This window comes from Botryllus schlosseri, chromosome 5 (assembly GCF_051294905.1).
Source record: "Botryllus schlosseri isolate E-star chromosome 5, Bs_hap1, whole genome shotgun sequence".
NCBI lineage: Eukaryota > Metazoa > Chordata > Ascidiacea > Stolidobranchia > Styelidae > Botryllus > Botryllus schlosseri.
This window is the reverse complement of record NC_137240.1, coordinates 17,903,929-17,931,077: the sequence shown is the minus strand read 5'-3', so window position 1 is coordinate 17,931,077 and position 27,149 is coordinate 17,903,929. Positions and strand designations below refer to the sequence as shown.

Sequence of the window (27,149 nt, the reverse complement as noted above, 5' to 3'; positions counted from 1 at the left end):
TGTGAAAATGGAAGAACACCTAATGTATCAGATTGAGTCTAGCTATATTCGCGATTACGAGACAAAGTGTCGTTCAACATATGCGACCTTGCGTTTGCTCTCGCAGTAAGACCGTCGACTATGAAACCTATAGGCACGAAATGATTGACGCATGTTGGTCGCAGCTTTCGATATCGATATGTCCATGCGCCAAATAGCCAAGTCCTCGCAAACATAGCCCAGCGATATACAGCAGGCCCGCAATATAGTCAAATGACAATATTATTGACCATGAACTTCAAATAGTAGTGGCCCGCGCAAAAGTTCGTCAGTCGAATGTGGCCCTTTGGTCGAAAAGGTTGGCCAGCCCTGAGTTAGGGTATCTAGATTCTACCTAGAAGCGAGACAAATTGCTGTAAAGACAGCATACATATATAAGAATAGAAAGGCATGATATACGCTAAAAACACATAACCAGTATATGGTATAGTTTTGTATAATATAGTGAAGATACCGAACCCGAGCAGTCTATCTTGAAACACGTGATAAGTTAAATATCATGAGTTGGTACGATTCATTAGGGATGTTGCGAATCCCCAAAGGATTCTGGTTCGTAGATTAAAGGTTCGCTGTGAACACGAACATATGACGTCGCATGGCGTCACAATGCTAATTGCATCACAAATCACGAATATGATCTCTTGTCTGCGACCCTGTCCGAGTAGTAGTCAATCATCATAATACGCTTCGCGTCATTGCAAAATTGTTACTCATGAGAAAGTGACTGGAGCGAAATACCCTATCAATGTCTTAGAAAATATTGTTGGTTAAATTTATTTTATTTCATTAAATTTTAATTTTATATCATCAACGTTTAAGATTAGTATACGGCGACTAAAGATCGCTTATTGGCACCCAGTTTTGTTGGGCTGCTCTGATAATCTTTAGGCCCCAGGAATAATTTGGCACCGTGGGACCCAAATATAATTGGCAGTTTCATCAGGAATCACTGACTCCGCCAGTCCGAGGGGATAAAAGCTGGTTTTCTCATTCTAATGTGCGTTGTGTGCTAAGCAAAACCGTAATAGTCAAGTGAAATTCTCTAGAATCAACATGTTTGTGTTCTTTGCATGTAGTAACTGTCATGCAGAGAGTGATTGGAATTTACAATTCAAGGAATCCAGGTCAAATTTGGTTGCAAAATGCTGCTATTCCACAGAAATGTTCACAGTGTAGAATCTTTCAAGGTTTGCTTGCTAACGCACACCTCTGAAATACCGAGGTTTGCACGACGAAAACGAACGTTTGCACCATACATACAACTCGCTACACTACGCCATGGACTTTGAGCAGTCGTTTGTAAAATATCAAAACATTGATCAGAATATCGGTGGGGTGTCCTGATGCACGAATTATGAAGAAGAAGCAAATCATTCCGTGTTGTATCCACGGAATAATCAACCATGTCACGCAAAGTTACATTTTGCAATGATAGATGAATGCCAATTTCGAATTTACATCCATTAGTGTAGAATGATATATTTAGTTTGGTCTACTTAATGTTTGGTAGGCATGATCAGAAGTATCTGATTTATTTAATGAATGTGGGTTCAATAAACATGTATCTACCGATTTAGCTGAATTTTGACCGTTCGATATACTCTGAGTACGAGTATATTATCCAAATGTGCTCACAGCATTGACGCTTATGACCATCGCTGGTGCTCATCTATATTTTGTATTACTAAATGTCAAGTTTCCAGGTACGTGTATGATATTGCTATGAAATAACCTGCGAAATGATCGTTATTGAATAAAGCTTATCTGTCGCTACAACCATTGAAAGACATTGTAATGACACTGCAAGGATGGAAAGTGGAGAAAGCGAGCTCGCCATCTCGGATTGGCATACTAATTCTTCTTGGGACATTTGGTAAGAGCCCGTACAAAACTGGTGTTGTACGAGCAAAATTATAAAATTACCAAGAAAAGCCCTTTACTGCACAGTGCACATATATACATATACACGATATACTCGCTGAAAATAACTATACCATGAAATGTTGCGACGTAGCTATTTCAGAAAATCAAATGCATGTATTTTCCATTCCGATCATGGTCTTTGGTGAGGTGCGTGATTGACGCCCATATGTATTATATCTATGCAGTAGAGTAGCCTGAAAGTGATGAGGGGGAAAATTTGATGAGTTCAAGGGAACCACAATGCGTTTGCTTTAATAAATCCCGACCTGATGTAAAAGCCCATACACAAAACAAATAATAAGGGTTTATTGCAAGACAAGGGAAGCTGCAACAAGTTGTTGCAAATTCATTTAGTGGCTGCTAATAAGTATAAATGTTTAGCAATGTTCATGAGGCGCTCCAGGATTAGCTTCGATGGGAGGTACGTTGTTATTAATTACCTTGTTGCAATCTGTTATTTCGTGAACTCTCTTAAAGTTTCTTACTACTCAAGGGACATTGGATAGCTCATACGTACCAGAACAAAACTAAAAAACATTCCTGAGACGCAAGCGCTTAAATGTGGTATTTTCGTCATGAAGTATACATGATTTTCCCAACCGGGTCGCAATCGTAGCACGCGCCTCAAAATAGAGTGCCAGCCATTTCGGTGCCTGGACATATCAACATATAATATTTTGATCAACATGAGGCGGCCAATTTGGCCCAAAGTTTTATCGCCGCTGATTTTATTGGGACCACACCTCGCGGAGTCTCACGTTTGCCTGATATTCATATGTGTTAGTGTGCTGTGGAGCGGAAATTTACTTCGACATGCTAATCCTTATGTTTCCGCACCCGCAGGTTTCACGTGCCCCACTAACCTGAAGCATGCCAACTGCCTCAAGCGATATTAGGAACTTACCGTCCTAGCATAATTGCGCATACAGCCGGACTCATTTATATAAATACTGTATATTTTTTTATCTCTATTTCATTTTAAGAAGAGGGGTGGTATGCCTGCTTAGTGAAAATAAGGAGTAAGATTTCAAGTTGAATAATTTTTTTACTGAAATACTAAATTTCAAACAGAATGATAAACTGCGCAATCCAAACCTTGAAAAATAGGTGTGGACATGGTACTTTCGCCCCGTCTCATGTTACGCTACTGTTTGTATGCAAATTATTGCGTGGACAGAAGGCAGGCACTGGATTTATGTATGCGCAGTGCGCGCCTGTGTCTAATTAACTCCACAGTCTTCCCGTAGTCATTATACTGCATTAATTACACTGTGTATTACAAAGTTTGTCCACGACTTAATACTATTATTTTCTTTTTTAGTATGAAAAATGAACACGAGAATAATTACTTCTATTTTTATTATAAATATTATCATATTATAGTGCTTATACCAGCGAAGGTCTTTTGCACCCCAAGCTAATTAATTTCTTCAACAACATAACCTAATTGATTAATTGAGCAAAGAATTATGAGATTTTCATAATATTTAGCTAATTATCCATAATTATAAGATTAATCGGCTATAATAAAACAATGGTACTTATGGGGGTGCGAGATTTTCCTATACTTTTGCATGATGGAGACGGATATCGCTTCCGACTTCTAAACTCGATGTATACTTGAGGTCAGTGACGTGCGGTGAGGTTCATGGCTGGTGAGGCACGCCCCCCCCCCCACACACACACACATAAACACGCACGCAAACACGCACGTAACAATAGCAGCGGGTATAGAGAGCGTTTTCTTTGCACACTGACAGCCGTTGCAATTCCATATTCTACAATACATGTAGGACTGGTCGCTATTGTGCTAAATGGGCAAGTTTAGACGGATAGTAATAACTATCTCTTCAAGTACCGGTATAAATTACTCGAAGCACACGAAAATAGCATCCTGTTACAAATTTTTTCCGTAAAAAAACACTAGATTTGCCGAATTTCGAAAGAAAATGCACTAGGACACTAGGTCAAGTCACAATACACTAGATCTAGTGTAAAACACTAGGAGTGTCACCACTGACCACAAACAACGACAACGCAGGCTATGTAAGTATAGCTATCACATACCCAATTAGGGGTTCTAGGTATTGCAGTCGTCCAGTCGAACGCAAAGGACACAAACAACGACAACACAAACTAGCCTATGCAAGTAGCTATCACACACCACAACGTAGCTATGGATGGAAAATACATAACCGCTACATAAGTAAGGGAATGTATTGGCTCCGCATTACGTATTGGCCGTCGCTACTATAGAATTCCTACGAAACTGTTGGATTCCGAAATCGATAGCGAGTTTCACTGCGCTTCGATTGTCCCATTGTTAGCGAATAGTGCATGAAGCAGATTCGTTTGTGCCTCACCTGGCTATTGTTTCTTTGCGATGGCATTGTCTGTAATAAAGCCGAATGTCACCTTCATTGGCGATTTTGAGGGGTTCTGGTGCTCTGACACTGGTAATATTTGGATTTTCGGAATCAGTGTGACGATAGCAATTGATTGATACCAGTTATTACGAATTCTGAGCTATTTATGATGAATTGCATTGTCGCAGGTGAGGCACGACCCGTCAGTGCCTCACAAGTGCCTCACCTCTCCTTTCGCGCTGTAATTTTGAATATTAATTATGTAAATTGATAATGTTGGGTAAATAAAGGGTTCAAATTTAGTTATTTATGAACATCGATGTAAAACATCAATAATCATCGACTCATCGAGGGTTTTCACGATTTTCACTTACTCACCCAGACGACAGGTGAGGCACTGCCTCACCTGCCTCATTGGACCGCACGTCACTGCTTGAGATTAGGGTATATGTACGGTCCTACGTCAAACTCGTGTGCTAATCTCCTATAAAAGGACCTATTGCGTAATGTGTATTGTATATACTTGGTGCAATGTCAACATTCAATGTTTAAGTCCAATACTGGGACGTAGGTGTATAGGCCTTGCGCTATCCATAGGGTAATTCTATGTGAAATTAACAACATATATTCCGTATGAAACCAAAGTCTTCATCAGTAATATCTTCAAATGACATCAGTAACCGTTTTGTGACAAAATTCAGTCTATGGCAATCACCCGCGTTAACTAAACACCCAAAACTGCAGTTCTGTAGCTCGATCGACTTTAGTACCAATTCTAATGGAACTACAGATCAAAGTAAAGGTTTCTTCTGCAAATTGTGCCCTGGCATTTGTCTTATGGTATCAGCAACAAGAAACTCGAACATATAATTTTTGAAAAATCACTAAATTTTACTGATCTGATGATGCACTGTTTTCATGATTTAGGAAATGAATGTTACACACATGCCATTACCTTAGTATTCTAGGTTACGATAGCTTTCACGTGACAGCGTTGACAATAATTTTGAAGTAGACAGAAAAATGAAGGGAAACTCCCGCCATATTGTTATGTTTAATTGATTGAAGTGAAAGGTAAGCACCGTTACTTGAGCTACATGCTGGAGCCGTACACCAAAAATCATAAATTGTTACCTGGATGATGGATTAAATGATGGATTAAATCAATTTATATAACATAACTAGATGAAAAGCCGTTCACGGTAAAAATAGATCATAAATACCTTATTTCAAATCTTAAAACCTTCAATTTCACGGTTGAATAAGCAAAAAATTTGTTTTTTTGTAATCCATTTGAAAAAAATTGACAGTTACTCAGATATACTTCACAATCTTTTGAGACAATTTTCAACCAAATCTGAAACTGAAGGAGACCAAAAATAAATTTGACACGAGATTGCCCTACAATATAGATTCATACTATAGTCTCAGTAGCACGTATACCCGAAGTTACGGTGGTGTAACCAAGATTTGCCATGTTTTCTTGGAATAAGCAAACAAAATATGGCAATTGTTGTCCAAGAACAAAAAAAAAATTGGTACAGAGTGTTGGGCATGTTACTCAATATTGATCAGCGCCGTCGTTTTCCAGCCACAATAAGCAGTGCAGCGCATACGACTGTGAGTACGACGGAACAAACGCCCTGTCTATTTAATCAGAATGACCATCACAGTCGTACTACAGCCACAGTAAGCAGTGCCAGCACGACTGCCGCTCCCGAGGAACTGACGCCCGCTGAAAAAAGTAAGTACGAATAATCGGGCTTACGTGACGTTCGAGTTCCACAATGTGAAGTCTCAAATCTATACTCAAAACTGTTCATTCTCTGACAAAACCTGACGAGACTATTACGTAGATCAGGATTGACAAATATGAATCACGTAAGTATGACTTGAGAGGAACAACAGGAATTGCCTATATTGAAGCTAACCAACCATGGCCGTATAAGGTCATTACAATTTAAATGCGACCAGACCGTGAACCAGTGTGATCCACGTTGTGTATACACCCGTGGCGAAATATGGTATAACATAGGGTTACCATACGTTCTCTTTTAAAAGGATTTGTCCTCTTTTTTGACTTTTTTGAAAGTGTCCTCGGAGGACGCCCTTTTGTCCTCTTTTTTGAAAATTTAGGTAACATTTAAATCAAAATGCGAGTGATATGCCGTAAATTAGCACAGAAGTGACGCTCCGGCGGGTATTTCGGAGGGAAATACGGTGATTTGAGCTCTGAGCGAAAAGTTGACCATTTTTTTTAGTCAACCACCAAGCAATGTGGAGTGAAAACGGTATTTTGAGCTCTGAGCGGAAAGGTGACCTTTTTTTTAGTCAACATATCACAAAGTGGGAAAAATTCACCGATTTTTGAGAATTCTTCTCCGGTTTTGCAAGTTTCAAATTTCTGAATAAGTGTCCTCTTTTTAGATTTCCAAAATATGGTAAGCCTAGTATAACATTGGTTCCCATCTGATTGTATTCCATGGACCACTTAGGCAGACCTTCACCTTAGGCAGACTCCTCATGTTGGTTAACACATTCAATCTCGATGTGTTATGGGGCTGTAATGTCCTACGTGGTTAGTTGATTACTAAAAAAGTTAATGACGAGATAACGTAGTGGTACGTTCCACAGCTGCGACACCAATGGGTTGCGGGTTCCAGTCCGAAGGAGGTCGACTCCAGAATTCCTACCTAAGTGATTGGAGGTTTATCTAGGCCAGTGGTTCCCAAACTTTTTCGGATTGTGGCACACTAGAAAAGTTATATTGCTCTCGCGTCACACTTGGGCCGAGAAAGGATGCTCTAAAAAAAGATCGATGTTTAAGTTAAAGCGTCTGTAAGTCGCATATGGGAATCCATGATCAAGGCTCCTCCCCGCCACGTGATCAGTGTCAGCGGTGTCCTAAAAAACTCTGGAAGTTGGCCTAACTACAAGTCGGTAAATACGGAATCATATCAAAAGAATATTCGCCTGGTGCAAAATGACCAATGTATAGTCGAAACACCATGAATATCAAACAAACAGACAGCACCCTGGTCCATGCTTACTCGCGGCTAGGGCTGAGCACACTGATTCGACTTCTGGAATGTGAATCGAGTAATATTTGCATTTGCATCTGTTCGAGTCGATTAGTTAAAGGCGTTTTTTTGTTTACTTAATTTATATGCCCCTCGCAACTGCGATTATTTTATCAACGACAACTACACTTTCGATACTTTCTTGTGAGTTTTTCAGCATGTTACAATTAAACAGTTGATAGTTTGTTTGAATGGTTTCCTTCTCATGTGCTTGGAACGTAGTCCTTTTCAATTTCCATTAAATTACTTTACAGTGGTGAACGATCTTCCGAAGATGGATTCCACAAAGAGTGTTGAAGAATTTGAAAATATATCAACCAAACTCTCTACGCTCATGGACAGAAATAAAGGAATCGATACTGATTTAGTCAGTGTGTACTTACACACCAATAGGATTGGCGACAGTCGCGCTGTCCATTTTTCAATATATAAAGACCACAAAGACAAGGATCTGGGCACAAAGATAATCATACCAGTTTCGCGGATTAAGAACGTGTTGGCACCGAAAGGATTGCAACATTCCAATATCACTGTGTTAGTAGGTTGGTGGAAAAATACGCATATGCTACCAACTCCAAAGAAAGGCATTATCCCGGTCAGCACATCCGCATTTACAATATCGTATTTCCGCAAGCAAGCGGGAACTGTTTCAAAGCACAGCTTTCCGGTCTCCTATTACACTGACCTGCGTCGGGATTTTACAATGATCCGACCACAAGCGCACGAAAGATTGAAAGGCATTACTCGGCAGTGCGCTTGGTTAAATTTCGAAACCAGAGAATGGGATACTAGCGGATGTATGTCTAATTTCACAGGGAATGGATTACAGTGTGATTGCAACCACACCACTACGTTCGTAACGTTGCTGCTGGTTGACACGACTGCGGACATACCTGAGGTCGTCTACATACTTACGACTGTACTTCAATCCATAAGTATATTCCTGCTGCTACTGACTATCATTTTCCTAGCAGTTGCCCGCCGCGGCACTGGTATTGACTCGAACAACCCTGCCATTAAAGTCACCGGTATGAACACAAACAGAACCAACTCGCAGATTAGTCTTTGCGCATCACTTATGATGATGCACTTATTTTCTGTATTAGGCGGTTGGCTGCGTTCAGTTAGCGACAATGGCTGCGTAACAATAGCCATTCTGACGCAATATTTTCTACTTGCCAGTGCATCCTGGTCATTGTGTGAAGGGTTGGGAATATTCGTAAAAATGTCGTCGTTCCTGGCGATGAGAGTTAAGTACAGGACGGTTACCCTAATACAGTTATTTTCGGGATGGTGTGTTCCGTTATTCATTACAACCATTACCGCTGCGTATGGCATCCAAACAGATCGTCTTTTGGATATGTCGTGCCACGAAAACGGTGTGTTTAATCACACATGCACACGCCTGCAGTATCCCAGGTATGATAATTGCTGGCTGAGTCAACAATCAGGGATCATATGGGCTGCGGTCGGTCCGTTGGTGTTGGTACTTGCCGCGAACGTCTCGATTCTTTTCTACGTGACCATCAAGATTGTTAAAATAAAGAAAAGGCATCCGACGGTAGACTTCGGACAGAGCGAACGTTACCAGTCCCCGGCTTCGCACAGCGTGTACTCGGAAGGAAGCGTGAATGCTAAAATTGCTAATAACAATGAAGTCACTTTGCCAGTACCTGTCTCAGCTGATCGCACGCGCTCGATATGTCAAGCCTCAATATGTAGCAATTCTGTAGCAGCACATCAACGCATAAACTATATTATCTCCACTCTGAGATCATTTGGAATACTGATGCCAATACTTGGCATACCCTGGATTTTTGGAATATTCGCCAATATTGGAGGCGCGGGTGTTGGACTTTCCGCGACTCATTCAGTCGCGAACGGATTGCAGGGATTCACATTGTTTTTGTTATATTGTGTTTGCAGCAAACGAGATTGGAAAGTGGTGAAAAGAAAATGGCGGAATTCACCCTTGAGCCGCGCTATCAGCAGACGTAGACACAACCGGCGCTATTCCGTCGCGGTCGCAACCAGAAATGGCGTCGCGAAACAAATTAACGCAAGTCCAACTCAACATCAGAATCTAGGCAACGAACTTCGCACGCATGATTATGATACTCTAAGCAGTTGCCGGTCAAGCAACGGCACGATGTTCAGTTCTCACAGCTTGCAGCGGACTACGAAAACGGAACGTCACTTTTTGAGATGTATGTGAACAGTGAACGCGGAAGATTCAGCACGCATCAGGTGTTCTTCCCGTTTTGCGATGATGTATTTCGAATTGGAAAAACGAGCGAAACGGCCAGGAGGAATGTAGTGTTACAAGACCGGGAGTCACTACAATTCTTGCACGATGCTAATGAACAACACAATAGAAACCCGGGACATGTGACAATGATGATCATGCCAGTTATCACATCACGACGTGCCTTTGTCTTTTGTTCGATAGCCGACGCATCATTGCGACTGCATGCATGTGACAATACGTACATTCATCGAATGCTTGGATACAACGACAGCGAGCATTTTTCGCAATAATATACGCAGTTTAAATTACGGAATATCCAGCATTTAATTTGCCTCGTTTGAGATTTTTCTTGTTGCCCTTTTTCAGTTAGTGTATCACAAACATCACTGTGTTTTTTGTGGCCGTGCAACGGTACGTATTTCAAGTACATTTTACTAAATATACGTCTCGTTATTCGATGATACCCTACGGCACATTTACGTGGCCTCATGATTGGTCCTGGTGATGGTATACTTCAGCATACTGGTGTCATACAAATTCCAGTTACAGAAAAAGTTAATTTCCTCTCCTTATGCCTTGTTCGGATTTTGATGTCAGTCTGGTAGTTATTGATTGATTGGTGCAATTTCGGTTTCGGTAAACATAGAGCATGAGTAATGGCCAGCATAGAACTTGTGAAAGGAGAAATTCCTTGATGTATTGCCTACATGTCTTGAATTCCCAAGAAACTAGGTGTGGTAATATTAAATGAGCACTGCGCTCTGAAGATGATGTGGTCTAAAAATAAAGAAAATTCCGGAAGCAATTTTTGCCCCAGCAATTTTCTTCAGAAAGCCACCGTAATGGAACTGCAGATAAAAGATTAGTAAAATCATCCCCATTGCACTCTAGCTGCATAAAGAAATCTACATGGTGTCGCTGCTGCGCATCTTCGTTTCTCCACCCTTCGCGTAAATGCTGGTACGATTTCGTGGATGGAATGGTAGCCAAACTGTGGAACGTGTATACGGTCATCTGACAATTTTTACTGGCAATGCGGTTGTGCTAACTAAAGATTAATTCCAACCCGAGTCCCGGGAGACCCGATCGGACGTTTGTTGGTCATTCTTGGAGTCATTGTCGTCGAAATCCAGGTTTCACATCATTTATGGCGTTGTTTAGCTGTGCCCAGGGCCGTAACAGCACTTCGTCAGCCCCCCCCCCAAAAAAATGTTGGTATTGGGCCCCCCCACAGGGTGATAAACTGGACTTCTTGGGGCTTCGCCCCCCAGACCCCCCTTGTCTACCCGCTCTTTGCCGCTACTTGCCATCAATATTGGGTGTCCGTTTAGTGGGCCTCCCACTCTCGCCTAGACGCGCAAAGCGCGAAAAATTTCAAGAATTCATAATTGAATCGGTCAGTATCATCGGGGATTGCATATATATTGCTATCAATTTTCATCCCCTATCTGCTGACGTAATCAGATTTACCGGTATAGCTGAGTGAGATGTATTTGAAAACGTAGGACCCCTCAATAATAATTAAACATCTTGGCAGGAACGAAACACCACTTCGTCAGGTCCCCCTAAAACTTGGGTCTTGGGCTCCCATAGGGTGATAAACCAACCCCCCCATGGTGGTGATCGCTTTTTTCACGAAAATAGCCGTGCAGTTTATTGAGCCAGCGCGAAGCGCAAAAATTTTCCATAATTAATGATAAAATTGGTCAATAAGATCGGGAATTGCATATATATTGCTATCATTTTCTTGTCTTCTCTGCTCACTTTATTAAATTTACCGGTAGAGCTGAGTGAAGTGTCTTAGAAACTGTAGGGCCCGTAATTAATAATTAAACATCTTCGGCGGGCGGACCCGTTGGTATGACTTCCGTTACATGATGTTATTTCGTGACCTCCTGTCTGCTACGTCAAAAAATATAGAACCGGGCAAACGTACCTATAACTAACGCACACGATTTCAAATTGGTTTTTCTTCACTGGCGTATAATTTTTCCCTGCGGGATGGAATTCGTCTTCTGAGGTTCAAATTGCCAAGACAGGAACATTCGGCGCCAGTCATTTAGGCGCCTAGTCTATGGACAATTAAAGCTATATGTATTTTGTATATATGACGAAGTTTTCGGTCAGCGTAAGGGCAGTCCTTTCCGGCCAAAGTTTTTACGCTGCCGATCGTTCTAGCACACTTCTTGGAGTCGCATGTAATATGTCCTAAATCGGTATATGTCTTGGTGCGTCGTGTCGCGGTATTGTCCAACGCCGATATGTCCATTTCTAAAAATCTTGCGTGTTCTTTTCTGGGGGGAAGAGTACCAAATAATCATGATATTTGACAACTTGAAATCGCGCCGAGCGCGAAAAAATTTTGAAAAGTTGCATGAATTATAAAAAGAAATGCTCTATAATTTATGCTAATTCACGAAATAATTTTGGGCCCCCTTCGAGCTCGCCCCCCCCCCAATTGGGGGGTTTGGAGTGCGGCAGTTACGGTGCTGGCTGTGCCTCTACAATCGCCTGGTTGTCAAAGCTATAAAAGAGGACGAATTGCCAAAATGAGTACATTTGTGCCACCTCGGAGGACGTTTTCGATTTCTTGAAAAAGGAGGACAATTCCTTCTAAGGGATGAGATATGAAAACCCTAGCTATACCACAATTCAAACAGGTTACTTGCAAAACGGTTGTGTTAGTCACCGTGACTGGTTTAATCATGAGCAGCTATTTAATGTGAAGCTCACGTCGGTAAACGCAGACTTAGAGGTGGGAATGGTGCGAAACTCGGAAAGGTTATGGTTCTTGTGAACGCGAACGTGAACATATGATGTCATATTGCCAATTCCAGTCCTACATTTCCGTAAAGTAATAAATTATTGTACATGATAATTATACCGACGACTCAACCATATTATGCCACATGCTGACTTTTCAAAAGTCACCTATCAACTGGAACAATCAAATGCTATAATAATTGAACAAAATCATTATCATCCGTCGCTTTGCCTATAATTTCGACGAGTCCTCGGCTAGACCGGACAGATGTATTCTCAAGAGTGAAACACCGGCTTCTATAGGCCTGCTTGCGCCAGATATTATCTTCAGAGCAAGTTATACAGTAACCAACGCCCAAATTTGATGTATTTGGTGCTTATGATACAATAAGTTATCAAATCAAGATAGATCCAGTACGCCTAATAGATTTTTTACAATAAACATTGATGCCTTCATTATTTCTTTAGATCAAATTTGTTGATTTAAAATTCAAATAGCACTTGTCAACAGTGAATTTTAAGCGGGTATGCCATTAGATGATTCGTGAAGATTTTTCCCCCTGATTCCGAAAATGTCCTTGTTTTTTGCTAGTTCATCTGGTTTTTGAGATATTCGGATTTTAAATTTTCCCATTTATGCTATCATATTTATAATATAGGAAGATGGCGAAGTGAATTTCAATTCGATTGTCAAGTAATTGGTAAAAAACATATATTGGGTTACCATATTTTGGAATCCGGAGAGGAGGACAATTTTAACAAGTCATAAAAGTCCGATTACCGGACTAGAAAACTGCTGCTTATAAAAAAATTTATTTGAATCTTGTTGATTTGACTAAAACTAAAAAATGAAAAGCTCATCTTTCCGACTCGACTCCCATATTAACCACTTTTTAATGATATACTGCCGTAGTGTTGACTGAAAAAAAGTGATTTTTTCCAGAAGTATAGTCCCGAATGACCCGATCGAACGTTCGAATTACCGATTTCGCATCATTTATGCCCTTGTTTGGTTCAGCCTGTCCACCCCTGGCTATCAAAGCTATAAAGGAGACGGATTTCCAAAAAGGAGTACATTTAGGCGTCCTCGGAGGACATTTTCGATTTCCTGAAAAAGGAGGACATATGCTAACCATCCAACATACATCTGTGCCTGACTGATGTCGTGGATAAGGAAGCGATAGAGGGCGTATGACCTACTCGCAAAAAAGGAATTTATTGTGCAGTTAAATCCCAAATTTAGATACTGCTTGGGATTGGGTTTACACAATTGTCTACACAAACGAACGTCGTCGATATCTTTTACCCACGATATGACGAGAACCAATTGACCACATTCAGGACTGCTATGTCTGCCATATCAACGTGTAAGGGTTTTCTCCAAAACGAATAATTGTATATCCTGACTTGAACTGAGCGGGGAGACATGTACCAAAACGATGCTTCTATACATGCTCCACTTCCGTCTCCTGATGGCTTTGCCTCTGCTTACAATGATATTGAATTCTGTCGTGCTGAAGGGAGTTCAAGATACAGCACTGATTCAGCCGAATCATGTAACAAACTGAAAGAAAATTCTAAAGCAATTCTGTTTACTCAGGAACAGTTATTAACCAATAACAGATTTGTCTCTTTCCTAAGAAAAGTGAGAGCATCTTTTATCAAGATTAAAAGTAAATAACGTGCTAACCATTCAAATCATAAAACGCCGCATTCGAAGTAGGTGTACACCAGGGGCGGGCAACTTCTTCAGTCGTCGGGCCGGATATAGGGAAATTAAGTACTTGGCGGGCCATATTACCGAATCGATTCATTATTCGCCCATTTATCCACACACGGAAAAAATCATATTTATTTAATGTATTCTAACGACAGCAATGTAACTTCAAAGCCATTTCTCGCCGTTAATGACGAATACAATGTAGATTTGAGAACAGCACTGTCACACAGGCGCCGCCATGTCTGCTTCTCACTCATCAAATACCACACGGTGCAATCATGGTGTCCTATAGTGACTGGCTTGGCGACGGCGAAATTTGATAAAACGGGTATCAATCGAAAGCTACCATGGTACTGATTGCGAAAATATGAAGAATTCTGCTCGTGGCCCTGTAACCCCCCAAAATCAGCCTCGAATGTTGCATTGTAACGGAGTTTGGAATTGTGACGCAACCATGTCGTCAGGAGCAAGTGAGAGCAGCGCAAACCGCAAGCGTATTGGCCATTGTTACGTACCCGATTGAGCAATCACACTCTCACTCTCGTGTGCATTTGCTCCTGAGCTGCTCAGACGGTATGGTTGCGTTATAATACCAAACTCCGTTACAATGCAACATTCCAGGCTGGTTTTGAGGGGTTTCGGGGCCACAAGCAGAATACAAATTTATATTTTCGCAGTCAGTACCTTGGTAGCTTTTGATTGATACCGGTTTTATCGAAATTATTGCTCGGCAAGCCGGTCAAAAAATACCGTCAAATTGACTGTAGCCAAATGGAAAGTGTGACGTAGCCCAATTTCTCTCAGCCTCGAGATTTGCTTTATGTACACACCATATAGGACACTATGATGCAATCCTTAATTAAGATTTCAAGGTGTTCGATAAGCCTGGTACCCCAAATTTACCAAGATATCAATTCATTAGGGTTGAGTAGCCTACATGGTAAATGCCGATAATGCAAGTTTTCTCGCTTCGATGAACTTATGCATATAAGATCTACTCTCGCACGCTGCGCACACACGTATATAATAACATAAAGTCACTAAAATTTGACGTTTAAGCAAGCAGTGGGGAATCTCGTCAGACTGGGGCCGCGGGCTATTATAATGTAAGGCGGGAAACTGTCCGCGGGCAGGACAAAATCTCGTCGCGGGCCGGATCCGGCCCGCGGGCCGCATGTTGCCCGCCCCTGGTGTACACTGTACACCTTCGCTAATGTCTCGATAGTGGAAGCGTGGAGAAACACACATTGTTGATGGCTGACGACTTTTCATCGACTATTCGAAGAGTTCAAAAGCTGTATTGCTGCACGATAAAAATATATCATCGTTAATTGCAAATAGTACAGTTAACAATGCACAAGGCTTACGATTAAACCAGGACATCCGGGCGATGGAGACTCGGCACCATGGTTTTTGAAATGAGGGGATGGACAGTGGCGTCTGGATGCTATACCGTGGCGTCACAATGAGCTTCAACAAAATTCCGTATTGGCAGATCGATGACGTAGCTACAGGGTCGTCATTTCGGCAGATTTTAGGGAATATTTTCTCGTTTTTTTTGAAGATAAGCTCTTCTTGCTTCGTGCTGATCCGACATTATACCGTCGATTTTCCGTGTATACAAAATAAAAGCATAGCCTATGCTTAACACTTTTATGTGTCATAAAAAATTCCCTGTATTTTCCATTATATTTTAATTTTTTAATTGGAAAATACAAAGTTGGCGATATCTTGAAAATCTGATGTGCTTGAAGATAACTGAAGGCGTAGTAGAAATCTGCGTGAAAATTTGACCTAAAATCACATACTCACGTTCTCGTTTAAGAAATTCAGTGACATTTTGTCGACCGGTGTAATTGATTGCTGGTAGACCAGGCACAATTCGCTAACTTCTTACATGTAGTGTGTTTCGTTCTTTCCATTGTGTGATTGCGGGCAAGGCACGAAGCTCACAGCACAGCAGAGTCACTACAGATTGACAAGCGGGCAAACGAGCAAATAATATTTGGAATTGGCAAGGTGCATGCTCGTTTAGTGCTGAATTTCTTTGCATGCTGCCATCGTCATGACGGGTGGTCCGAAGTTGAAATTCGAAGACTTTCACTCAAAGACGGTATGATGACATGTAAAATCGCAATATTTGAAAAAGGTTCACAGTGTAGAACCTACCAAAGTTCTTATGTGAACGCGAACCTCTAAATATCAGAGGTGTGCAGACAGAACGCAAACGCGAACCCCATGCTCACACCATCCCTACTTTCAGGTATGATTTAGAAGTAACCATATCAGTCTATTTTAACGGCAATGCATCAGTCACTCGCGAGAAACGAACATTGACGAGGATGAGTAAGTCAGTTTGTCTTGTCTGTACCAGCGAGATGAGGGCCGCAGGAAAGTCAGGCCGCAGTCGCGGACCTCAAACTAATGAATATACGAATTCGAGGCTTCATATTGAGGCTAGATATTGTTCACAGACTCAGTCTGCTGCTGAAAATATATTTGCACACTCCCTTTCAGCTTTGCGCAATCTTAGGCTCAACACAATAACTTACAGCAAGCAGATTCTAATCAACTTACTCGACAGGATAACAGCGATTCTACGACATCTACGTGTTAAAAACTCCCGATCGATTTCGTAACAACTGTCCATTAAGCAATAAACTATATCTATAATTACAGAAGCACACTGCTCTGAGTGGATAGGTCGAGCACACAATAAGACTACTATTACATATTCATTTAACATGCTCTCGCGGATGGGTCGAAAGTGGGTTCAGGGAATTGCCTATGCCGCTGAATTATTTTCAAGTCAAGTACACCAGAGTTTCGGGCTAGCATTCATTTGGTCTTTGAACGTTAAAAGATACGATGAACGTTTCTGCGATGAGATGGAATATGTTTGTTTACCTCTCTCTCACATAACCTCTCGCCGCTATCGTTACCAAGTAGACGCCGATTATGGTCAATTACTAACAACTCCCAGTTAAATATTGTATCTTCAGAGTGAAAGACGTCTCAAGAGAAGTTGTAAATAAACATACCCTCGAGTGGTGGTGTCATTCGATTCGGCAATAAGTAGTTTTGCACAATATAATACACGGAGGATAGAAACGTCAAACTTTTGTTTCGGCGTAGGAGATCTTTTGTCCATATTGTTTTACATGGATTTAGGCGTTACAGAAACACAATGACTTGAATTATGATTAGATGCTGTGGACGGAGCTTCCAATATTTACTGCGGAATTTCGCATCCACGAGTAGCAAAGGGGTGCATGGACCCGTTCATTGTAACGCGTCCATTTAGCATTGAGATATAGCCTAAATTAGAACGTATGATATGGAGACAGATATAATCTTGTAACTTACTAGCCGATGTGTAGCCTTTTCAATTCGCCCTTCATCGCGTTGTCGAGGTATATTCGTCGAAAACTTGCCAGCTCATATTACATTACGTGTGGTATATTCCATGTAAGTTCAGTATGTCTGTGAGGTATTGTGTCTTAGATAGTGAGTTGAGGCATGAGATCATTTTACTTGTAGCGATGGAATTCAATTTCTCGTGTCTTTCGCGTGGATCGTAATAGCAACATCGACGCAGCTCGTTCATATTTCATATTTCAGTGTTTTTGATACGGGAAATGCTGTCGCAGATTTGTATGCAGTGACCGGTATAATATTCTATGACTGGCACAAGCCATGCCTGCGAGAAGGCCGCACGCGCGAAAGCCGGTTGTGCTGTTCTGTGACTTGCGGAGACCCAGCGACGAGATCATCAACATATCGTCTCAAAACGGTGCGGAAGGAGTCGTGACTCAAATGCTGCCGAAGTCTCACATTAGTCATGTTATACTCAACGCTAATGTCAGCGAGGAAAGGTTTCTTGACATGAAGGTGTGTGTGAATAAGACATTTTTCAGTCAAATAAACTTGTATAAATACAGCTTAAAGTGAGCACGACGACAAATATTGGCATTCATAGCAGAACAATATGATTTAGAGATACTGTTTCAAAGTTTATCCGTGCTCAAATCTCAATAAATCAGCATGGTAGATTCGAGAGATAACCTTGGAATAACATTTTCAAAAGCTTTTCGTTTGCTACACGCCTTCAGCGGAAAAATCACGCACCTGTACAATGTACATGTACTCTATAGGCAAGTCACGATTTTCCAGAGAAACACAATTATTTTGTTGGGCAGCAGATTGTCGATATCACGATTTCAAGTATAAAAATTCCGTATGCGATTATACATCGTGTTCAACGCCAGTATTCTAGCTAACAACCGAAGTAACGTCATAAATGACGGCATTTCTAAAACCAGTTGCTGGTTTCGAAGGAGTACAATGTTCTGTACAATGTACTGTACAAGTACATGCTTGGTTAGCGCAACTGGCAACATACATCTGCCAGTTTACGCATTTGGTCGTCGTTCGCTGTTGTATTACATTGTCACGTTTGTCGGCGGAATTCTTGCGATACTCACTTGTGCAATGTGTCTGAATAAAATAAAAACACCAGTTCCTATCGTTTAATTTAGGTTGGCGAAGGATTACCATACGTTCTCCTTTAGGATGATTTGACCTCCTTTTCCAGGTTTTTGAAAATGTCCTCCGAGGACGCCTACTGTCCTCCTTTTTGGCAGTTCGTCCTCCTTTACAGCTTTTACAGCTAAATAGGAAATTCGTGGTTCGATCGAAAGAGACGACTCTTTTTTTTTAGTCAACACCACTAATTTCAAGTAAAAAGTGTGTAGATCGGGAATTTTTTTTCGTTAACCCACCAAGTTTTTCATCAAAAATAGCGAAATCTGCTGATTTCAGTTTCTATCAACTGACTTTTCTGAACTGGTAAAAGTGTCCTCCTTTCCCGATTCCATAATATGGTAACCCTAGTTTAGCGTGAATCGTTGCAATTACTTATTCCGTTGCTCATTTATAATCTGAAGAAGTTACAGCACCTACACTATGTTGACTGTTGGCGTAAATATGTGAGGGTCATTCAGGTTGGCATTTGATTGATGTGCATACGCGGGTGTTATTGAGCGTTGGCATTAAGAGAGCCGCTTGCCACTTTTCGTCATAATTTCTCAGTGACGTCACAGAGTCACCGCCCTGACATATTTTCACCACTTGAAATTATTTTCGCCGACCTCTTTACTCGCATTCCATCGCCTGGAGATGTATACTTCGCTCAAATCCCGCGTGCCACCTGCTAATCGCATATACGGATCACACCGTTTGAGAGGATCTCACATTATATACATTTTTACATCTCAAGGTAACAACAGAAAACAAAATGCAGAGGAAAAGTCGCGATGTTCACGATCACGTTATCAACACGTTTTTGAAGCGATTGGAAAGGAAACAGAACCGGTGGATTAAGGTATGTATAGCTCGCCAGGTTGTATATGTCTATACTTGTCACTACAGACGCAGGTGATTAATATGCTTTCATCTCCTAAATGATGAAACAGGAAGATCATATATTACCGTATCTAAATCCTGTTCCAGAATCGTCCTTTGTGTCCAAATCCCGGTTCCAATACTTGTCCTAATCCAGGTCTGCAAATTAAGCTTACATTTGCGGAAGGTCGACGTCTAAATTAACATCCAAATCCGGTTTCGTGACCCGAGAAACCACCAATGATCCTAAATTAGTTTACTTGGGTTTAATAAAGTCTGAAAAAATGTCCAAGTTCATCACGTAGGTGACTGCGCATGTGCCTGAAATACCTGTTATGTGTTCAATTATCATAATGTAAACTCCTTGAATAAATTGATGAGTCGGGGCAGCAAGCGTAATCGTGTTTTTGTATTCGGTAGTACATTGGCTATCTACTACCCATGGATGACATGTCATGATGCAAGTGCATATCCGTGAAAATGTGATAGATATATTCATTCGTGTAAACACCGAGAATAGCGCCCATGTGATCGATATCAATATTATTAACATCCTCATTTAGTTGCTGTGTTCTCTCATTAGCAATTATAATCGATTTTATTCGTATCTTTGGAACGAGGCCGCAAAACGCAAAACCGATAAAAGACTTGTGAGCAGGGCGACATAGACAAATTAAAGAATCTCAATAGACCAACATCCCTGCGGAAGTTGGCCGGTTAGCTCAGTTGGCTAGAGCGTCGTGCTAATAACGCGAATGTCGCGGGTTCGATCCCCGTACTGGCCAGCTGTTTGTTTGAACAATCTTTCTATTACATATATCAATTGTACTCGGGGTAAGCTAGTACACACATTCCTACTGTGATCCAATGGCCGGTCAGCTCAGCTGATTAGAGCGTCGTGCTAATAGCGATCGTTGCGGGTTCGATCCCCGTACGGCCATTAACCTGTTTTTTCGAACACATAATTCAATTATACTCAGAGGTAGTGCTTGCATCCCGCAACCTGGTCGGTTAGCTCGGTTGATTTGAGTGTTGTACTGTCCAGTTCTAGCATTGGATGTCTGTTCTATTCCCCAATTACATCCCAGGTAAGGGAGACCATACCTGGCCAGTCATGCTAGGTAATTTGACCAGTTTGTTCAGATAGTTATACCGTCGTGATATCAAAGCGAGTGTCATGGGTTCGAGCCCCGTTCTAACTGGTCTACATTTGAAGCATCTTTTAGGAAATAAATTTTCAATCACGCACCACCGATACAGGGTTGTGTTCTAAGAACAAACCTGACGAAGAATCAGCGCGTTGACCGAATCACTTAGTTATTCAGAGCATTTTTACAGCCCTTTTCGATTGACGACCCCCTCTGCTAGGTTGGAGTATCCCGCGGTCCCATTGCTGGATTAACAATTTTCGTTGGAGTGTCCGAATGCCTAGGGGTGCCTGAAGTCTTTTATCGACAAACTATGTCGAGCTAATGGTGTGCTGGACGGTTCACTCCAAATTTAAAAACTTGGTGTTATAACGTGAATGTCGCTTATTCTAGCCACTCCGCGCTCTTTTTAAATCTGTTCGGTATTTGCTTTTACAATAATAATTCAAGTATAGAATAACATCGGCTGCTTCTTTGATCCGAGTAGAGGTTTGCAGGGCTGTGAAAGCCCAAATCAGCTCTCATCCACAGAGATAGGTGTTGAATTTTCTGATATTTCAAAAGTCCACGTATATTCTATCACCAGGAGGATAACTACGTGTACAAGAATTTCAACGTCACTTCTTCGCGGAGACCAGTAAGTGTGGACTTCGCTGACGGCTATCCCGAACACCTCCTGGCTACGCCACCGACAGCCTCTCAATACCACCCTGCCAAATACCCTTACTCGGCGATCACCAGAAAACCTATTTCATCTACCGAACAGACCGGGAATAAGGTGAGGTGTCTTGTATATAATGCGAGTGACATAGTGCGGACAGTAGTATGCTTTTGCAGATGGTGTATATATACACGAAATCATGTTTCCTATACTGGAAATACATAGTTGGAAAATGGGTGTATTTCCACCAGGGCTGTGGAGTCGGTAAATTTGACCACCTATTCCAACTCCGACTCCGACTCCCGAGTCTTTAAAAGTACCGATTCTGGCTCCGACTATTTCCTTAAGAGAACTCCGACTCCAACTACAACAGTATTACCAGTTTACTTCGAAAATTATAGGCCACAGTGATGGTTGAATGACTATCATAAAACCAATAAACATATGCAAACATACGATTAACGTTAGCATGCAAAATTGTTTCATCAGGGCACAGAGTTATTCACTATGCAATTAACAAGGAAGAGTGTCTTTCTAAATATCCTCCCTTTTTTCATATTTTATAAGTGTTTTTTTTAACATGGACTCTCTGATACCTTAATATGTACGAATCATCCGACGATGACACATGTCCAATCCTAAATAATTGAAATGTAGATAAAACAATCGAAGTGTAGCTCTTGTGTATGAGTCAGCAACTAATACACAGATGTAACTTACTAATTTTCTCTTTACACACTTGATTACAAGCACACAACGCTCTCACTACCAGTAAAAAGTCGTCAGAAACGAAATTCAGGAAGTGGTCAAATAGCATATGTCCAATTGTCCATCTACATGCACTTAGTCCAGTATTCAAGGACTGGGACTTGCAGTCTTTCCTAATCATTTGTTCGACCCAAGCAGATGAGCTATACTACAAATATTTTTCTTAATTTTGTCAAGTGGGAAGCAGCGTTTGGTTATATTTACATTAATTTTACTAATCCAGACGATGTATTCACTCTGTCACAGTATCATGGTATGATTCCAAAACCTGCATCAATTTGTGACTTCCTCGCGAAGATACATATTGCGATTTTCTTCCTCTATGCAACTGAATTGCAATTTGCAAATAACGTCCAATTTTATCAATATCGTTACTAATAACAGTAATTGATTGTGCATAAAAATCCTAATCTAGTTATTATTAGTAATTTCAAGATACCTTTGAAAGCAATTGTTTTCATAATAAAGAAGTCGTAGTCGGAATCGCTGTCATTTTCACAAAATCCTACCCCCTACTACAGTCAGTATTTCTCCACGACTCCGACTCCAGCCACTATAGTCTTCACCGCTCCGAATCCGACTCCATTCGGCGAAAAATTGCCAAACTCCGACTCCGACTCCAACGACTCCAACTCCGACTCCACAGCCCTGGTTTCGACCATAGCAGACACTAGTAACGAAAAAAGTTTGTATTCACACTCTAAAGGCGGTTCACCGAAACAAACCTACATCAAAATTCACAAACCGCGTTTTAGGGTTGGTGGTCAACTATTTTAATGGAACTACGAATAAGCAGCATTTAATTCTCACTATTTCCAATGACCATTATAAATCGACGTGCATCTTACTCTGTATATACTCAATCTCTAGTTTATAGTTCTTTTAGTTACTTCGCGAAAGTGGAATTGATTAATGTTTTATATCGGGTGTGGCCAACCTGCGGCCGTCGACACGTCGATTGCTTGGAAAATTGCCAGTATGACTAAAACTATTAAATGCTACGGAAATAGTCTAAAAGCATTACCCTTGAGTAGTGCAAGTGTAAGTATAGGTAGTGGCGTAGCAGCCACCTGGTGGTTGTGGCTCTGCGCCAGGGGTGGCACGCTACGAGGGAGCGGCAAAATGAGGCTTCACAATGCATACAGCACGCATAGATGGCTAATCGCAAGAAAATTTGTTGCGTCTTTTACGATTTTATCCATAGTTATGCTGGTGTCTGAAACTTTATCTCACCATTGGTGTTTCAATTGCGAGGTGTGAGAGGAGTTTCTCAAAGGTCAAAATGATAACGTTGTGTTTACGTTTTACCATGAATGATGATCGGATATCAGCCCTATGGATTCTTTCTGCAGAAAAAGACATCGTTCATAAACTAGATTTTGAAGATATTATCGTAAATTTTGCTTCGGCGAAAGCTCGAAAAGTACAGTTTTGAGGCGGCGATTGATCTTTTATTTTCCTAATTAGGGTTGCATTTAAAACAAACAGTGTTTTGAACTACATTGTGTAATTTTAAAGTTTTTTAAGCCATAACTGTGTAAATACTTTCCTAAAAACATGTTGTATGAGCCTACGGAAAATTACCACCCGATATAGCCGACGTATATCGATATGGGATGGTTGGAACCCTCAAAATAGTCGGTTCAACAGCAATAGTACAGATATTTCGTAAAAGGAGTTAAATTTACCCTATCTTTTCAATTGTTATTGTCAATCCACTATGACGTAACAATTGAATATACGTGACGCCATAGCTCTAAAAAAATGTTTTAAATTAGAGCCTTGTTTTAAACATGTTTTTTAATTGAATTTTGTTTTAAATGCACCCGTACATGCCTAATACATTTGTTCCCCATTTTCTGTCTTTTATTTTTGGCCTTAATGCTGAGACTTTCTACTCAAGCAACATAGAACTTCTGAGAATCGGCACATTATTTGTAATTATTTTTATTGAAAAGATTGCTTCAACATGAACCGATTTCAAAAATTTTGCAGTCTACTCAGGCCGGCATTTTCAACGAAAGGCGGGGGCGGCAGCATATGCTCTTACGCCAGTGCAAGTATAGGCTAGACCAGTGGTTCTCAACCGCCGGTCCGCGGACCGGTGCCGGTCCGCGACGACATTCCTGCCGGTCCGCCAGGTATATTACAATTTTATACCTCAATTTCAAGATACATTGTTGAAGGCTTGCCCATTAGGACTGTTCAAAAATAACTTTTATTTTCTGGGTCTTATAATTGTTACAATTGAACCAAATTTGGTGTGCAGCGTTTTTTATGGTCACCTGGCAATTTAATCAGTGAATGATGAAAGTTATTTTTGAACAGCCCTATCGCCCATTGATAAAATGAATAAAACATCAAATTTTAAAATGATTCAGAACTTCGTGAGGTAACATTAGGGCTGGAAACGTGTTCGATTTGGCTTGAAGTTCAAGACGTGTCATTTGACGACATGCGAGCGACATGTAGGCTACAGAAAGATACGTGCTGACTTATAGCTAAGCAGCGCAGTTTGCGCGATCATTCGTTTTCAGTTCATTCATTTTGTATAGGACCGTAACTGGGGCACTTCAAACCGCCCAATTGGAGAGGGGCCGAGCTTGAAAAGATCCAATATTATTTTGCAAATAAACATTGATAATAGCGTATTCTTTTGAAACTTTTCCCAAGATTTTTCAATTTCTTTTCGCGCTTTGCGCGATTTAGTGTCGCTAAATTTCTTGCTTATTAGGCCCTTCTCCGAGAAATACGCATGATTTATGGAAATAGCTATTCGGCGTTGGCCATTACCGCGCCATGACTTACCAACACATAATCAAGTTTAGGCTGACATGGGACTCTGAAAGGTGTGCCACAAATACGGCAGTGAGAAAACCGATTCAGTCATGAATGACCGAAAATTTTCGCTATTGGTGCGATTAAGCTCCATAAACTCTGCTTACACTGAGCAGAATGAATGTGCTCACAAGTACAAGGTGAAAATATCCACCCAACTGTAGGGTCTGGGAGCGAAGCCCCCCGGAAGTTTGGCTTATCGCCCTGTGGTGGCCAAGACCAACGTTTTTGGGGGTGGGTTTACGAAGTGATTGTTCGGCCCGGATTTGCGGATGGCCGGTATTAGCCGCATTGTATTCGCCAGACTAGCATATGTGTCTGGTGGCAGTTAGGAATGAGCAAGGTAGCACGACAAGGTGCTTGGTTCGACTCCGTAACGCTTCTTCTCTCGATATTGTCAAAGAGAAGAATATTATTCGAGTTTGCGTGGTCGGTTAAGCCCGCGGCCTTCGGCGCGAAAAACTGCAAAAGACTCTCTGCGGTAGCACGTTTATCTGGACAAGGCAATTTTACCTCGACTCAGCAGACTAGCTACCATAAAATCACATGGATGCCGTCATAAAGATAATTAATTGCGATCAAAACCCTATAAATCTCACTCTCTAGCACCATATAATTTCACAAAACGGTTTCATACTTTACATTTTGGCTTCATTCCAATTGTGAAAGTTCACCGGTCCGCCAGACATTTTTTGAAATTTTACCGGTCCTCGAGGTGAAAAAGGTTGAGAACCACTGGGCTAGACAATTCTTCAGTAGTTCGAAAAAGCAGAGAAACTTCGTTAATGACCCCATTTAATCGAGCGTAATATCATATTGCAGCTACCAAAACGATCGCAGACCGCCATGAACTTGAACACGCAGTCGTCCTTGCCTCAAATCCCAACCGCCAAAGAGTCCGCTAATCCGGCGGCCAATAAAGAACCGCAAAATGAAACGCATCCGGTGAAGCTTCCATCAGCGCCTCGCGGGATTTTCTCTAACAGAACGAATGGCACTACCAACGCACCTGGAAGGACCATAAGCGACGGTTGGCAATCCCGCGCCACCACGATCCACCGTTCAAAGCGGAAGGTCGCGTTCAAGCCGCAGGACGAGCGGTTTGAGACTCTTATGCTGTATCTATCGCCAGTTCTTGACAGGCAAAGTCTACGGAGAAGTGATGACATATTCAGCAGAATGACATCGCCGATGTCAAAGCAATCGTCTAGGTCAAGGATGCTGTCTTACAGATCTTGATTTTCCAGCAAAGGGTTAGTTCTAGGTGACTGTTATGGAGACACGATCTTGATAACAAAACAAGATGCCGAGACCGGACAATTAGCTAATTTGTATAATATGAGACTTCTTACCTAAATTTACGTTCCACCTGTTTGAAGCCATGGTTCTCTCTTTATTACTAACTGTGGATATTAGAGCAAAATCATATCTGAAAAGAGGCTGGACGTACAAATGTAGGCGTGAAGTCCCATCTTAGATACTGACAATGTTCATAATAATCGCCGAACTAACAGACTCGTCGTATACGTAAGATTTAACTTGAAATGTCTATTAATTTTGAGTTTGTTGTAGTAGGCTACACGCTATTTCAGACGAACCGAGATATTGATATTATTGTGTGTCGTCTTCGGCTGCGTCCTCAGAGTTTAATAACCTTTATAGCGTGTATTCTGCGAATTTCCAATTCTTTATATACAATATTTATGATTACTTGCGAAAGTATTAATATTTTACCAGTGGTTTACCCCTTCTATGGTGTAAATGTGTGTTGTGATTGGAATTTCGATATTGGCGCGCTCGATACCAGCCCGTCTGTCGTCGATCAAGTTTAGTGAAATATAGAAGATTCCCCTTCAAACCAATCGAATAAACTCGGAATTAATGCCACTGACAATCTGGTGTTGCATCAATATTTGACAACTTAATTCAAAGTCGTACATTGTACAAATCAGTAACGAATTAAATTCCAAGCTCACAAAAGACATTGCGCGACAATTCAAGAATACGAGTGTATCAAGCAGACAGGAATGAATACACGAGATTGACCATTACAAATTGAAAGGCGCGCACACAATCATTAATTGCCCTCTTATATCCAACGCCTGGGGCAGGGGTTCGGACTACGGTTGAATTATCCGAATAACGGTTAACCGGTTAACCAATTAACCGCAGGTTTTTCAATATCCAAAATC

At 41.2% G+C, this 27,149-nt stretch overlaps 2 protein-coding genes across 2 annotated transcripts; both read left to right on the top strand.

The window, feature by feature from the left end:
• The first annotated feature begins 1,598 nt into the window (after positions 1-1,598).
• Positions 1,599-10,129, top strand: LOC145439292 (uncharacterized). The gene is made up of 3 exons (XM_080316790.1): positions 1,599-1,912; positions 5,920-6,072; positions 7,663-10,129. Exons 1-3 carry the CDS (start codon positions 1,834-1,836, stop codon positions 9,621-9,623), a joined length of 2,193 nt encoding a protein of 730 aa, XP_080172916.1. The 5' UTR covers positions 1,599-1,833; the 3' UTR covers positions 9,624-10,129.
• Positions 10,130-17,152: 7,023 nt separating this feature from the next.
• LOC145439291 (uncharacterized) lies at positions 17,153-26,937 on the top strand. Its single transcript, XM_080316789.1, has 4 exons — positions 17,153-18,030; positions 19,418-19,522; positions 21,277-21,468; positions 25,780-26,937. Exons 1-4 carry the CDS (start codon positions 17,836-17,838, stop codon positions 26,194-26,196), a joined length of 909 nt encoding a protein of 302 aa, XP_080172915.1. The 5' UTR covers positions 17,153-17,835; the 3' UTR covers positions 26,197-26,937.
• Positions 26,938-27,149: the final 212 nt, after the last annotated feature.